The 13,761-nt window shown below is 36.7% G+C and overlaps 1 protein-coding gene across 1 annotated transcript; it reads right to left on the bottom strand.

The window, feature by feature from the left end:
• Positions 1–971: 971 nt before the first annotated feature.
• On the bottom strand, positions 972–4,717 carry LOC111249891 (dual specificity tyrosine-phosphorylation-regulated kinase 2-like). The gene has a single exon (XM_022804352.2). It carries the CDS (start codon positions 4,226–4,228, stop codon positions 2,597–2,599), a length of 1,632 nt encoding a protein of 543 aa, XP_022660087.1. The 5' UTR covers positions 4,229–4,717; the 3' UTR covers positions 972–2,596.
• Positions 4,718–13,761: the final 9,044 nt, after the last annotated feature.

Genomic DNA, 13,761 nt, shown 5'->3' with positions numbered 1-13,761 from the left:
ATATATATGTAGAAAATTACTATCGGCTTGTTTGGGAGCACGGTATTATTGAATGGAGGTTGGGGTACAAGTGCAACTCGTCGCGCGTTGCGAAGAGGAAGAACGATGATACTTATGTAATTAATGTCGTTTCTAATAAATACAGTATATGTTATATAAGTTTATATAAATGTACGTTGGTATAATTATCATTATTAGCATCGTTATCATTATTCTACTTTACGATTAGATTACAGAGACCAGCAGACTCGATCGCCCCCCCTACTCATGTATACTGGCGATTATGTCGTTGTTATCTTATCTTTTGATGTCGCCGAGTGAATGATTCTGCAAGCAAGTCTAACTTAATTAATTCGAGGGAGAACGGCGTATATACTTGTGTATGTATGCTTTGAATCGCGTAAAATAATAATGATGGTAATTATAGGTAATAATTACATGCGCATACTATGCGTTGATCACTATTCATAGGACAAGAGATTCACAAGTTACGTTGTAACTGATGTCTATGTTGGTACACTGTCGTTCCGCTTGACATCTTAAAGAGCTTTAAGAAGAATTGGCTACTGTGCCAACTTCAGCTGAAGTTCGCGTATCACGTTATAACGCCCCCGCAGGGACCTCACTTGGAACCATTTTTCTTTGTCTATTTCGACCTTCTCACTGATCAGATATCTGCTCACATGCCGCAGAGACACCGCAATCCGTACCTGGTTCGATTGCCATCATAGAAAAATCGAAGTTGCTCCCCCCAGACTACCAAAAAGATAAAGGCAGTTGTTATTGAAAATCTGTCCCTTCTCCCCTCCTTCGGCCTAATATCCCCTAGCTAGATAGCTAGCTACTTTCTCAACGTTCTGACTACTCTAACCTTTCGTTCAACAGCAATTCATTAAATGATAATATAATACATTGTCCCCGCGTAGTGCAGTACGCAAATGGTATCAAGTAGGTGCTTTAATTAGCACCAGCTTGGTAACAGCGGCGGCGCAGCACCACCGAAAGTTTCGCACTTTCTGCCCGGGCCAGCGGAAGACTATTTTGTCGACACGTTGTTGGCCTGACCAAATTGCAACCCATTTCATTGCCGTTGCGCCAGGGCACAGAGCGTCGTAAGCTCGCTCATGGACCTGATCGACGAGATGCTGCTGGCGAACGCATGGAGATTCTAGTCGCATGGAGATCTGGGCGCGCGACCACTGTAGTAGTTAGGGATAACGATACACAACTGGTGGATAGACGTAGATTGTTTGCTCAAATAGTTCGCCTCCAAATATGACATTACGGGGAAACCGTGGAAAGCTTTTTACAATGCTCTCTTCAGATCATGTGGCCATCGAATAGTTCATCCAGGGTATAACAATGCGTGCAATTAATTGAAAAGATTAACTCCCACGCCCAAATCAACTCAGTATAACCTATAGTGTTATCCGCTAACACACCACTTGGCCGCCGCCCAAGAACCCTGTTCCAAGGTAGCCCAGGACCCGCTGGTCCAATACTAACTGCGATCAGCAGAACCATCATCGTCCACTTTGTGACCAGGGCTATGCTATAGAGTAGTAACACATAGATAATAATCCTAACGTTCCATTTTGTTTCACTTCCATCGAAGTTTGTCGAGAAATACGTTCCTCATGACCTATTCATTCGTGCGCACTCGAATCAAACCCATTTTTTTCTCGCTTTTCGTATCCTTTTTGTCTTTCATAGATTTGTTTGCTTTGTATCTCTCTTTTTGTTTGATGAGATGTGAGACCGTGTCCAACTCTGCCCCACTGTGTTACCCATACTGATTAACTGTTCCAAGCACATACATTTCTTTTATCTTATTGTGATCATGGTACGCGTTATAGTAGCTGACGTCGTCATAATCATCACCGTTATGTGAACAAAACAAGCGGATGTCTGCTTCTTAAGTCTCGTCTCTTCCTCGGCCTCGAGTCCAGTGTAAATCGTCGGTGTCTATTCGCTCGTGATTAAATCTTTTTGTTTGCTTATTTGTTTATAACTACAGAAACGCACCAGCACCCTACAACACACGGTGACGTTTAAGGGCGCCTACACGCGAAACTACCTAGGCTCTGAATGCTGTGCCCTGCTTTGGCCGTCAGCCGCTATTCTATAGGATTTCCCTGGGTACTCTAAAGTCGAGAACCCTGCACATTTCGGCTGAACGGCGGAGCACGACGCAGCAGAGCACGGGACTCATAGCATTTTCCGTCGCTGTCGTTCTTGTTAACAACGGGTCGCAATCGCGTCGAAATCGTCCGACATTTTCTGCATCTTCTGTACCATTCGAATCATCGTCATCACCATCATTATCTCCGCTCTACCTGCTTTGTAGAATTCTTTTCTGTTTTGTTCTCCTCGGCCGTCCATGCGTGGACCCGAAAAAGCCTTCGTTCTTCGTGTAACACTTGCCGTCAAGGTGGCGACAGGGGGCCGCCTTGCATTGGCCACCTAGTAAACTATTCTATACATGAATGTGTTCGCTTTTCTTTTCGTTTTCCCTCTCTCTTTCTCTCGGACCGACTCAGCAAGCAATTGACGGTAATTGTTTAGTAGTCTATCACAGTGACTGGAGAGCGATGTCCTATCTAAGGACGGGAGCCTTTGGGACCTGGGTCTCTCCGGCCGAAATAACGATTGGTGGGATGCCGTTTAGTCCGTTCGCGGTACTTTTGTAGCGAACGGGCGCATCATCTGTTTGAGTTCGGTGTAGGGAAACTCCCAGGGAGACACCAGCGGGTCCCAGCGAACTGGCCGTCGAAGCGGACACAACCGTTGCACTCGTTACGGCAGCCGACGTTGAGTTGCTACTCGTTTGCGGCGTTCTTGGCAATTTCCGCCTGAGCCACGCGTGCCTCAATGCCGCGCTGGGCGTCATTCGGACCGCGGGGTCCCATTCGAGACACCGCTTGATAAAATCGATGAACAACGCATCGTCGCTGCCTTTTAGAGCGGTGGTCATCTTCAAGCTGCCCGGGGGCCCACGAAGCTTGCCCCGTCGCGAACGGCCTCCTCCAAGTAGATAGTCACCATTCGGCAGTGGCGTCACGGTACAGTACCGGGGGTAACCCTTCTGTGAGAAAAAGTTCTTCGCTCGCTTTGACTGGTCCAACAACTTCTGAGGTGGCTTGCCCAGCAGCTCCATGGTGCACGCCAGCTGGTCGCCCTCATCTTCACCAGGTAAAAGCGGGTAGCCCGTGTGCAGTTCGGCGAGAATACAGCCCAGCGACCACATATCGATGGGCATTCCGTACTTGGCGCCAAGAATTACCTCGGGCGCACGGTAAAACCTAGACTGAATATACGTATAAACACGCTGATGTTCGTAACACGACGAGCCAAAATCGATCACCTTGATACCCGAGCGGCCCTGTTGTTTCAACAGGATATTCTCAGGTTTGAGGTCGCAGTGAATAATCTTGTTACGGTAGACAGCATCGAGACACTGCAGAAGAGAATGAGCGAACTTGCGGACTAGCTGTAATGAAAACCCGCCAAATTTGTTTTTCTTAATTAGCTCGTACAGATTGATCGATAGCAGCTCAAACGTGATACACATATGGTTGCGGAACGTGAAATGCTCAAACATGTGAATGATGTTCATTGAATTATCCTTGTCCTGTTTTCGTAGATGGTCGAGAATCTTGATTTCTTCCTGCGCCTGCCTATGGAAACGCTTTTCATTTCGAACCATCTTGAGAGCGACGTGCGTATGTGTCTTGTGGTCGAACGCCTTCACCACTTGGCCAAAGCTGCCCTTGCCAATCACTTTGAGCATTTCGTAACGATACGCAATATGGTCGTGTGGGACATGCACATACGAGCCCTGCTCATCATCGTAACCACAATTTTGCCCCATGTTCGTTGTAGGCTGACGCTTCTTAGCATTGGCGCCAATAAAATAGATTTGCGAATAGTTGAATATCTCAATGTGTTCGTAGACCGTCAACTTGTGCATGTACATTTTCATCACCTGCTCGGGGGTGGCGACAAGCACCCGGGGAGAGCTCTGGCTCTTGTTATCAGCCAAGGCGTCATCCTGCCCCGATTTGATCATCGGCAATCGTGCCTTGTCTACGACCTCTTCGTGGCCCATTTTTGTTGCTTGTATCAACTTTGGTTCCTGGAGGCTGAGGCTGCTTGGAAAGTCCGAGGGATCCTTTCGAGGACGCGGACTCGGATCGGGTAAAATCAGCTGAAGCCGTGTATTGCTCATGGGATTACGAAGCGGTAACACCCCGTCACCACCACCAAAGGCCAATTCTAGCTCCAACAGCTTCGGGCACTAAAGGCTTCTGGCTTAAACTGGCACATCCGACTAAGCTGCACTGAGACGCACGATTTATCACACAATAAATCACACAATATATTTACTGATATATAGATATATATTCATATATCTATACTGTCGATTGGTCACTGTCGGTCGGCACCAGCACTACCACACAAATTTGTATAATAACGTATCAATATGCTGTAGCAGAGTATATCCTACGGCAGTTGAAACAGACGGTAAAATCACCACCTATAATAATCCAGTTGAATGTAAGAATATCCTATGTATTTCTTGTTGTAATGGCAGCAATATTAGTAATAGTTCCGTTGATTTGGTAACTAGTTTCGTTCTCGTTCACGTCACGCTCAATTACAAACACACAGCCTACCTGAGAGTCGCTAGAAGACTAGCGGCTACACGCTCCCCGTCTCTACTTTTGCTCGGCCGTTCGCCCCCAGCTAACGGCGCTGCCGGAGAGGGTCGCGCCGACCCGTAGCTACAAGGACTCCCTAGGCGAGAGACGCAAAGCAGCCGAAATTATCCCTAGGCTTTTAAATTACATGGCTAAAAACGCTGAAGATCAGCACTAATTTTATATAGAAAGTCCGTCGTAGTTTATACTTGATGTTACTTAGTGAAAATTAATCAAAAGTATGCATTATCACAAGCAGAGCTGTGAACTCGAAGAAAATACCACTACCGTATATCCCTAAAGGGAGCGGTCATCCCTAGAGCGAAGATGCTAGTTCTCCTTGAAGAGCGAGAGACGAGCCAATAAGCGCTGTGCATTTTCGTGACGTCACATGCAGGCAAGGGGGTAAAAATCGATACGAATGATAGAGCCCGCAGCTCTTGGCAGCTGGTTGGCTGGCAGATCGCGTTCGAAGTAAACGAAGACATTGACTGACGAAGCAGCAGCAGCAGTAGCGGCAGCGGCGGTTGGCAGACGTGCCCAAACTGCCGTTCTTGCTAGGACTGACGATGACAGGGAGGGGAAACGCCGCACGGGCTGATGCTCAGCCAACCGGCGGGCTCAGGTCGTACAGACCCACATCACATCTTGTGATGCCTTGCCTAACTCTTTTTGTGCACTTCTGAGCCTGCAGCAGGTACAGAGATATGAAAGGGAGTGGTAGCAATTCGCACGGGCTAGAACCAGCTGTTTAGGAGTTCAATAGACGCTGGGCCATTGAGAGCAGTTAGCGAAGCGGGGGCAGTTGAGTCAATGGTAACACAACGAGGCTTCTGCAGCGGATTCGGCACTGGGCCGGCCGTCATTGGACTCTCTGAACGCGATGCATTAGCAGTAGCCAACGAGTCAGGGCGTGGAGTAACAGTTTGTGCTCTCGATGTACCCATATCTATTCTTCTTAGAATCCGTACTGATGTAGCGACAGCAATAGCAGCAGCAGCGCCACACTCTTTACAACGACCCTGACAGAGTGGGTCGACATGATACACGGTCGAACAGAACGCTAAAGCGGGCATTGGGCGAGTTTTGTGAAACGAAAACTTTTTGCGCCCGGGCGACTTATTGTCTATTCAGAGGAGCTGGAGAACAAAAAAGTGCCTCTTGTATCCCGCTATAGGTCACTATATTCTCTCATCTAATAAAACACGATGTTACGGTATAAGAATAACTCGACTAAGGCTTGAAGCTGGTCATCTAAGAAAAACCAAATAAAATTAGAAATACAATTCTTTTAATTCAATAGACCTAGTACATGTATCTAAAGAAAAACCTATGCTTTGTTAGGTCAATACTTCCTATTCAGACACTGAACATTTACACAAGCTTACTTCATTGACGTTCTGAACGGTTACAAAGGTCCAGATGCCATTAGATATATAATGTACCAGATATACGTCGATCATTGACTTAATACATGAAATCTATCGAACGTTTATTCAATGCAGGACAGCACAACTGGGCGTGATGGCGTGGTGGGTAACGTGTTCGTGTAACTGGAGGACGCGTGGCAGTCTGGATTCAACACACTCTTTTTCGTTTAGTGAAACTCTTAGTACTTTAAGCTTTTATCTCTAATTTAATCTGTGAAATAAACGAGTTGCGTAACCATAGAGAATATCCATTCCCATAAGTAAGCTGCTATTCCTTTATTTGGGCGTATTTTTCAATAGAAAAAACTGCCTGGTATTATCATTGCAAAAAAAAGAAGACATTATCTACACGTATGCTCTACTGCAAGTTCGTTATAGGGAAGTTGATGGATTTATTTACAGCATTGATTTAAACGTACTTGTTGAAAGCTATCTAACATCAGCCTTAATAGTCACTAAGGAGAGCAACAACGATAATGCGTGAGAATCTTCAACCCGTCGTATTCGCCATTGAATCTGCGTTTGGTCGAACGATGAACTTGCGTCTAGCTAGTACGACGCCTTTGTTATAATTGCAATGTGTGAATACATCTGTTGTACAATGTACATAGGTACAATGCGTACAGGCATAATCTATCTAGGGCCAACGATAGCATTAACAGTTTCTCTATTACGTTGGTTAGCCAGTTCACTGCGACAAGAACACTTCGCTTGTTGTTGTAAACAGGAGCAACTTCTGCTTTTTATGTCCCAGAAAAAATAGATCGGATCAACAAAGCTTAATGGCAGGCATTCGTTACGACACGGTTATTGGACTAACAACTAGATCATTGTCACTCTCGTAATGTGATCGGGCCGGTTGGTGGGGCAATAGCAGCTGGGTGAATTGCGCTAAAAGTGACTGAAGTCACAGCGCGAGTGTTGTTAGAAATCATGTAAAATGACGCTGAGACATATTGGAGTCTTTCTGACCACCCTTTTCAGTAAGGTGAACTTAGCAATTATACCTCACTTGTGCTGTTTCATATTTCTTCCGCACCTTCTTGATTGTTTTACTACTTTGAAATCACAGATTTCATACATTTTTTGTGCACACTGCTTATTGTGCGGGCTTTTGCACAGCTACATGCTATTAATGCAATGCACCGACAAAAACAGTTGTGCCTGCTGCACTTAGTGCACTGCAAAACAACTGCTTATCCAAAACGTCGGTACAATCAAGAACTTGGCGCGCATAGAAAGCTGCTATATAACTGACAATTGTACAACCTAAAGTTCGGATAGAAGACTTCGTTGTACAATATTCGAAAGCAATATGCTGTATTTCAACTTGTTACACTACTCGGAGGGAGAGGGGTGGGGTCGAGTTATATACTGCCCCAAAGTAGGGGTTATAAGTGTAGACTGCACCGCTGTGTGCTTAGGGGGTCCATACAAAAATTTGCAACTATAGTTTACTGCCCGTGTCCCATTAACTTTTCTCACTTGATGGAATACAGACTTTTGACCTAATATATGCAATAAACACAGTTATATACAACAAAATTTTACAAGATGTACAACTTCAAATATGCATGGTGAAAAGCACGATGGCCTAGACTAGCTAACTACATTCGTATGTACATCAAAACAAACAAGTTTAGCGTTATGCCAACGACAAATAGTTGTACTGGTTTTCAGGTTAATTGGTAAACGATTGCCCTTTGTTATGACTATATTGAGCTATCATATGCACCACAAGACTTTGAGTCTTGTTTTCTGAAGTTTTCGGCCAATCTATTCACCGATTCCCAACACTTACGATACTTCAGTCCTTATTATTTTTCTATTGACCTATCTATCTCGATCTATCTATCTATCTATCTATCTATCTCGATCTATCTATCTATCTGTCTATCTATCTCGATCTATCTGTCTATCTATCTCGATCTATCTGTCTATCTATCTCGATCTATCTATCTATCCATCTCGATCTATCGATCTATCTATCTATCTATCTATCGATCTATCTATCTATCTATCTATCTATCTCGATCTATCGATCTATCTATCTATCTATCTATCGATCTATCTATCTATCTATCTATCTATCTATCTATCTATCTATCTATCTATCTATCTATCTATCTATCTATCTATCTATCTATCTATCTATCTATCTATCTATCTATCTATCTATCTATCTATCTATCTATCTATCTATCTATCTATCTATCTATCTATCTATCTATCTATCTATCTATCTATCTATCTATCTATCTATCTATCTATCTATCTATCTATCTATCTATCTATCTATCTATCTATCTATCTATCTATCTATCTATCTATTCTATCTATCTATCTATCTATCTATCTATCTATCTATCTATCTATCTATCTATCTATCTATCTATCTATCTATCTATCTATCTATCTATCTATCTATCTATCTATCTATCTATCTATCTATCTATCTATCTATCTATCTATCTATCTATCTATCTATCTATCTATCTATCTATCTATCTATCTATCTATCTATCTATCTATCTATCTATCTATCTATCTATCTATCTATCTATCTATCTATCTATCTATCTATCTATCTATCTATCTATCTATCTATCTATCTATCTATCTATCTATCTATCTATCTATCTATCTATCTATCTATCTATCTATCTATCTATCTATCTATCTATCTATCTATCTATCTATCTATCTATCTATCTATCTATCTATCTATCTATCTATCTATCTATCTATCTATCTATCTATCTATCTATCTATCTATCTATCTATCTATCTATCTATCTATCTATCTATCTATCTATCTATCTATCTATCTATCTATCTATCTATCTATCTATCTATCTATCTATCTATCTATCTATCTATCTATCTATCTTTAATGATCAGTCTATCTATCTATCTATTTTAATGATCAGTCTATCTATCTATCTATCTATTTTAATGATCAGTCTATCTATCTATCTATCTATCTATTTTAATGATCAGTCTATCTATCTATCTATCTATTTTAATGATCAGTCTATCTATCTATCTATCTATTTTAATGATCAGTCTATCTATCTATCTATCTATTTTAATGATCAGTCTATCTATCTATCTATCTATTTTAATGATCAGTCTATCTATCTATCTATCTATTATTAATGATCAGTCTATCTATCTATCTATTTTAATGATCAGTCTATCTATCTATCTATCTATTTTAATGATCAGTCTATCTATCTATCTATCTATTTTAATGATCAGTCTATCTATCTATCTATCTATTTTAATGATCAGTCTATCTATCTATCTATCTATTTTAATGATCAGTCTATCTATCTATCTATTTTAATGATCAGTCTATCTATCTATCTATCTATTTTAATGATCAGTCTATCTATCTATCTATTTTAATGATCAGTCTATCTATCTATCTATTTTAATGATCAGTCTATCTATCTATCTATTTTAATGATCAGTCTATCTATCTATCTATTTTAATGATCAGTCTATCTATCTATCTATTTTAATGATCAGTCTATCTATCTATCTATTTTAATGATCAGTCTATCTATCTATCTATCTATTAATGATCAGTCTATCTATCTATCTATTTTAATGATCAGTCTATCTATCTATCTATTTTAATGATCAGTCTATCTATCTATCTATTTTAATGATCAGTCTATCTATCTATCTATTTTAATGATCAGTCTATCTATCTATCTATTTTAATGATCAGTCTATCTATCTATCTATTTTAATGATCAGTCTATCTATCTATCTATTTTAATGATCAGTCTATCTATCTATCTATTTTAATGATCAGTCTATCTATCTATCTATTTTAATGATCAGTCTATCTATCTATCTATTTTAATGATCAGTCTATCTATCTATCTATTTTAATGATCAGTCTATCTATCTATCTATTTTAATGATCAGTCTATCTATCTATCTATTTTAATGATCAGTCTATCTATCTATCTATTTTAATGATCAGTCTATCTATCTATCTATCTATCTATCTATCTATCTATCTATCTATCTATCTATCTATCTATCTATCTATCTATCTATCTATCTATCTATCTATCTATCTATCTATCTATCTATCTATCTATCTATCTATCTATCTATCTATCTATCTATCTATCTATCTATCTATCTATCTATCTATCTATTATTATGATCAGTCTATCTATCTATCTATTTTAATGATCAGTCTATCTATCTATCTATTTTAATGATCAGTCTATCTATCTATCTATTTTAATGATCAGTCTATCTATCTATCTATTTTAATGATCAGTCTATCTATCTATCTATCTATCTATTTTAATGATCAGTCTATCTATCTATCTATCTATTATTAATGATCAGTCTATCTATCTATCTATTTTAATGATCAGTCTATCTATCTATCTATCTATTTTAATGATCAGTCTATCTATCTATCTATCTATTTTAATGATCAGTCTATCTATCTATCTATCTATTTTAATGATCAGTCTATCTATCTATCTATCTATCTATTATTAATGATCAGTCTATCTATCTATCTATCTATTTTAATGATCAGTCTATCTATCTATCTATTTTAATGATCAGTATCTATCTATCTATCTATTTTAATGATCAGTCTATCTATCTATCTATTTTAATGATCAGTCTATCTATCTATCTATTTTAATGATCAGTCTATCTATCTATCTATTTTAATGATCAGTCTATCTATCTATCTATTTTAATGATCAGTCTATCTATCTATCTATTTTAATGATCAGTCTATCTATCTATCTATTTTAATGATCAGTCTATCTATCTATCTATTTTAATGATCAGTCTATCTATCTATCTATTTTAATGATCAGTCTATCTATCTATCTATCTATTTTAATGATCAGTCTATCTATCTATCTATTTTAATGATCAGTCTATCTATCTATCTATTTTAATGATCAGTCTATCTATCTATCTATTTTAATGATCAGTCTATCTATCTATCTATTTTAATGATCAGTCTATCTATCTATCTATTTTAATGATCAGTCTATCTATCTATCTATTTTAATGATCAGTCTATCTATCTATCTATTTTAATGATCAGTCTATCTATCTATCTATTTTAATGATCAGTCTATCTATCTATCTATTTTAATGATCAGTCTATCTATCTATCTATTTTAATGATCAGTCTATCTATCTATCTATTTTAATGATCAGTCTATCTATCTATCTATTTTAATGATCAGTCTATCTATCTATCTATTTTAATGATCAGTCTATCTATCTATCTATTTTAATGATCAGTCTATCTATCTATCTATCTATCTATCTATCTATCTATCTATCTATCTATCTATCTATCTATCTATCTATCTATCTATCTATCTATCTATCTATCTATCTATCTATCTATCTATCTATCTATCTATCTATCTATCTATCTATCTATCTATCTATCTATCTATCTATCTATCTATCTATCTATCTATCTATCTATCTATCTATCTATCTATCTATCTATCTATCTATCTATCTATCTATCTATCTATCTATCTATCTATCTATCTATCTATCTATCTATCTATCTATCTATCTATCTATCTATCTATCTATCTATCTATCTATCTATCTATCTATCTATCTATCTATCTATCTATCTATCTATCTATCTATCTATCTATCTATCTATCTATCTATCTATCTATCTATCTATCTATCTATCTATCTATCTATCTATCTATCTATCTATCTATCTATCTATCTATCTATCTATCTATCTATCTATCTATCTATCTATCTATCTATCTATCTATCTATCTATCTATCTATCTATCTATCTATCTATCTATCTATCTATCTATCTATCTATCTATCTATCTATCTATCTATCTATCTATCTATCTATCTATCTATCTATCTATCTATCTATCTATCTATCTATCTATCTATCTATCTATCTATCTATCTATCTATCTATCTATCTATCTATCTATCTATCTATCTATCTATCTATCTATCTATCTATCTATCTATCTATCTATCTATCTATCTATCTATCTATCTATCTATCTATCTATCTATCTATCTATCTATCTATCTATCTATCTATCTATCTATCTATTCTATCTATCTATCTATCTATCTATCTATCTATCTATCTATCTATCTATCTATCTATCTATCTATCTATCTATCTATCTATCTATCTATCTATCTATCTATCTATCTATCTATCTATCTATCTATCTATCTATCTATCTATCTATCTATCTATCTATCTATCTATCTATCTATCTATCTATCTATCTATCTATCTATCTATCTATCTATCTATCTATCTATCTATCTATCTATCTATCTATCTATCTATCTATTTTAATGATCAGTCTATCTATCTATCTATTTTAATGATCAGTCTATCTATCTATCTATCTATTTTAATGATCAGTCTATCTATCTATCTATTATTTAATGATCAGTCTATCTATCTATCTATCTATTTTAATGATCAGTCTATCTATCTATCTATCTATTTTAATGATCAGTCTATCTATCTATCTATTTTAATGATCAGTCTATCTATCTATCTATCTATTTTAATGATCAGTCTATCTATCTATCTATTTTAATGATCAGTCTATCTATCTATCTATCTATTTTAATGATCAGTCTATCTATCTATCTATTTTAATGATCAGTCTATCTATCTATCTATCTATTTTAATGATCAGTCTATCTATCTATCTATTTTAATGATCAGTCTATCTATCTATCTATTTTAATGATCAGTCTATCTATCTATCTATTTTAATGATCAGTCTATCTATCTATCTATTTTAATGATCAGTCTATCTATCTATCTATCTATTTTAATGATCAGTCTATCTATCTATCTATCTATTATTAATGTCATCTATCTATCTATCTATCTATCTATCTATCTATCTATCTATCTATCTATCTATCTATCTATCTATCTATTAATGATCAGTCTATCTATCTATCTATTTTAATGATCAGTCTATCTATCTATCTATCTATCTTTAATGATCAGTCTATCTATCTATCTATTTTAATGATCAGTCTATCTATCTATCTATTTTAATGATCAGTCTATCTATCTATCTATCTATCTATGTCATCAGTCTATCTATCTATCTATTTTAATGATCAGTCTATCTATCTATCTATTTTAATGATCAGTCTATCTATCTATCTATCTATTTTAATGATCAGTCTATCTATCTATCTATCTATGTCTCTATCTATGATCAGTCTATCTATCTATCTATCTATTTTAATGATCAGTCTATCTATCTATCTATCTATTTTAATGATCAGTCTATCTATCTATCTATTTATGATCAGTCTATCTATCTATCTATTTTAATGATCAGTCTATCTATCTATCTATTTTAATGATCAGTCTATCTATCTATCTATTTTAATGATCAGTCTATCTATCTATCTATTTTAATGATCAGTCTATCTATCTATCTATCTATCTATTTTAATGATCAGTCTATCTATCTATCTATCTATCTATCTATCTATTAATGATCAGTCTATCTATCTATCTATTTTAATGATCAGTCTATCTATCTATCTATTATATCATCTATCTA

Source organism: Varroa destructor, unplaced genomic scaffold, assembly GCF_002443255.2.
Source record: "Varroa destructor unplaced genomic scaffold, Vdes_3.0 BEIS01000004.1, whole genome shotgun sequence".
Lineage (NCBI taxonomy): Eukaryota > Metazoa > Arthropoda > Arachnida > Mesostigmata > Varroidae > Varroa > Varroa destructor.
This window is presented reverse-complemented; position numbering and strand designations above follow the sequence as displayed.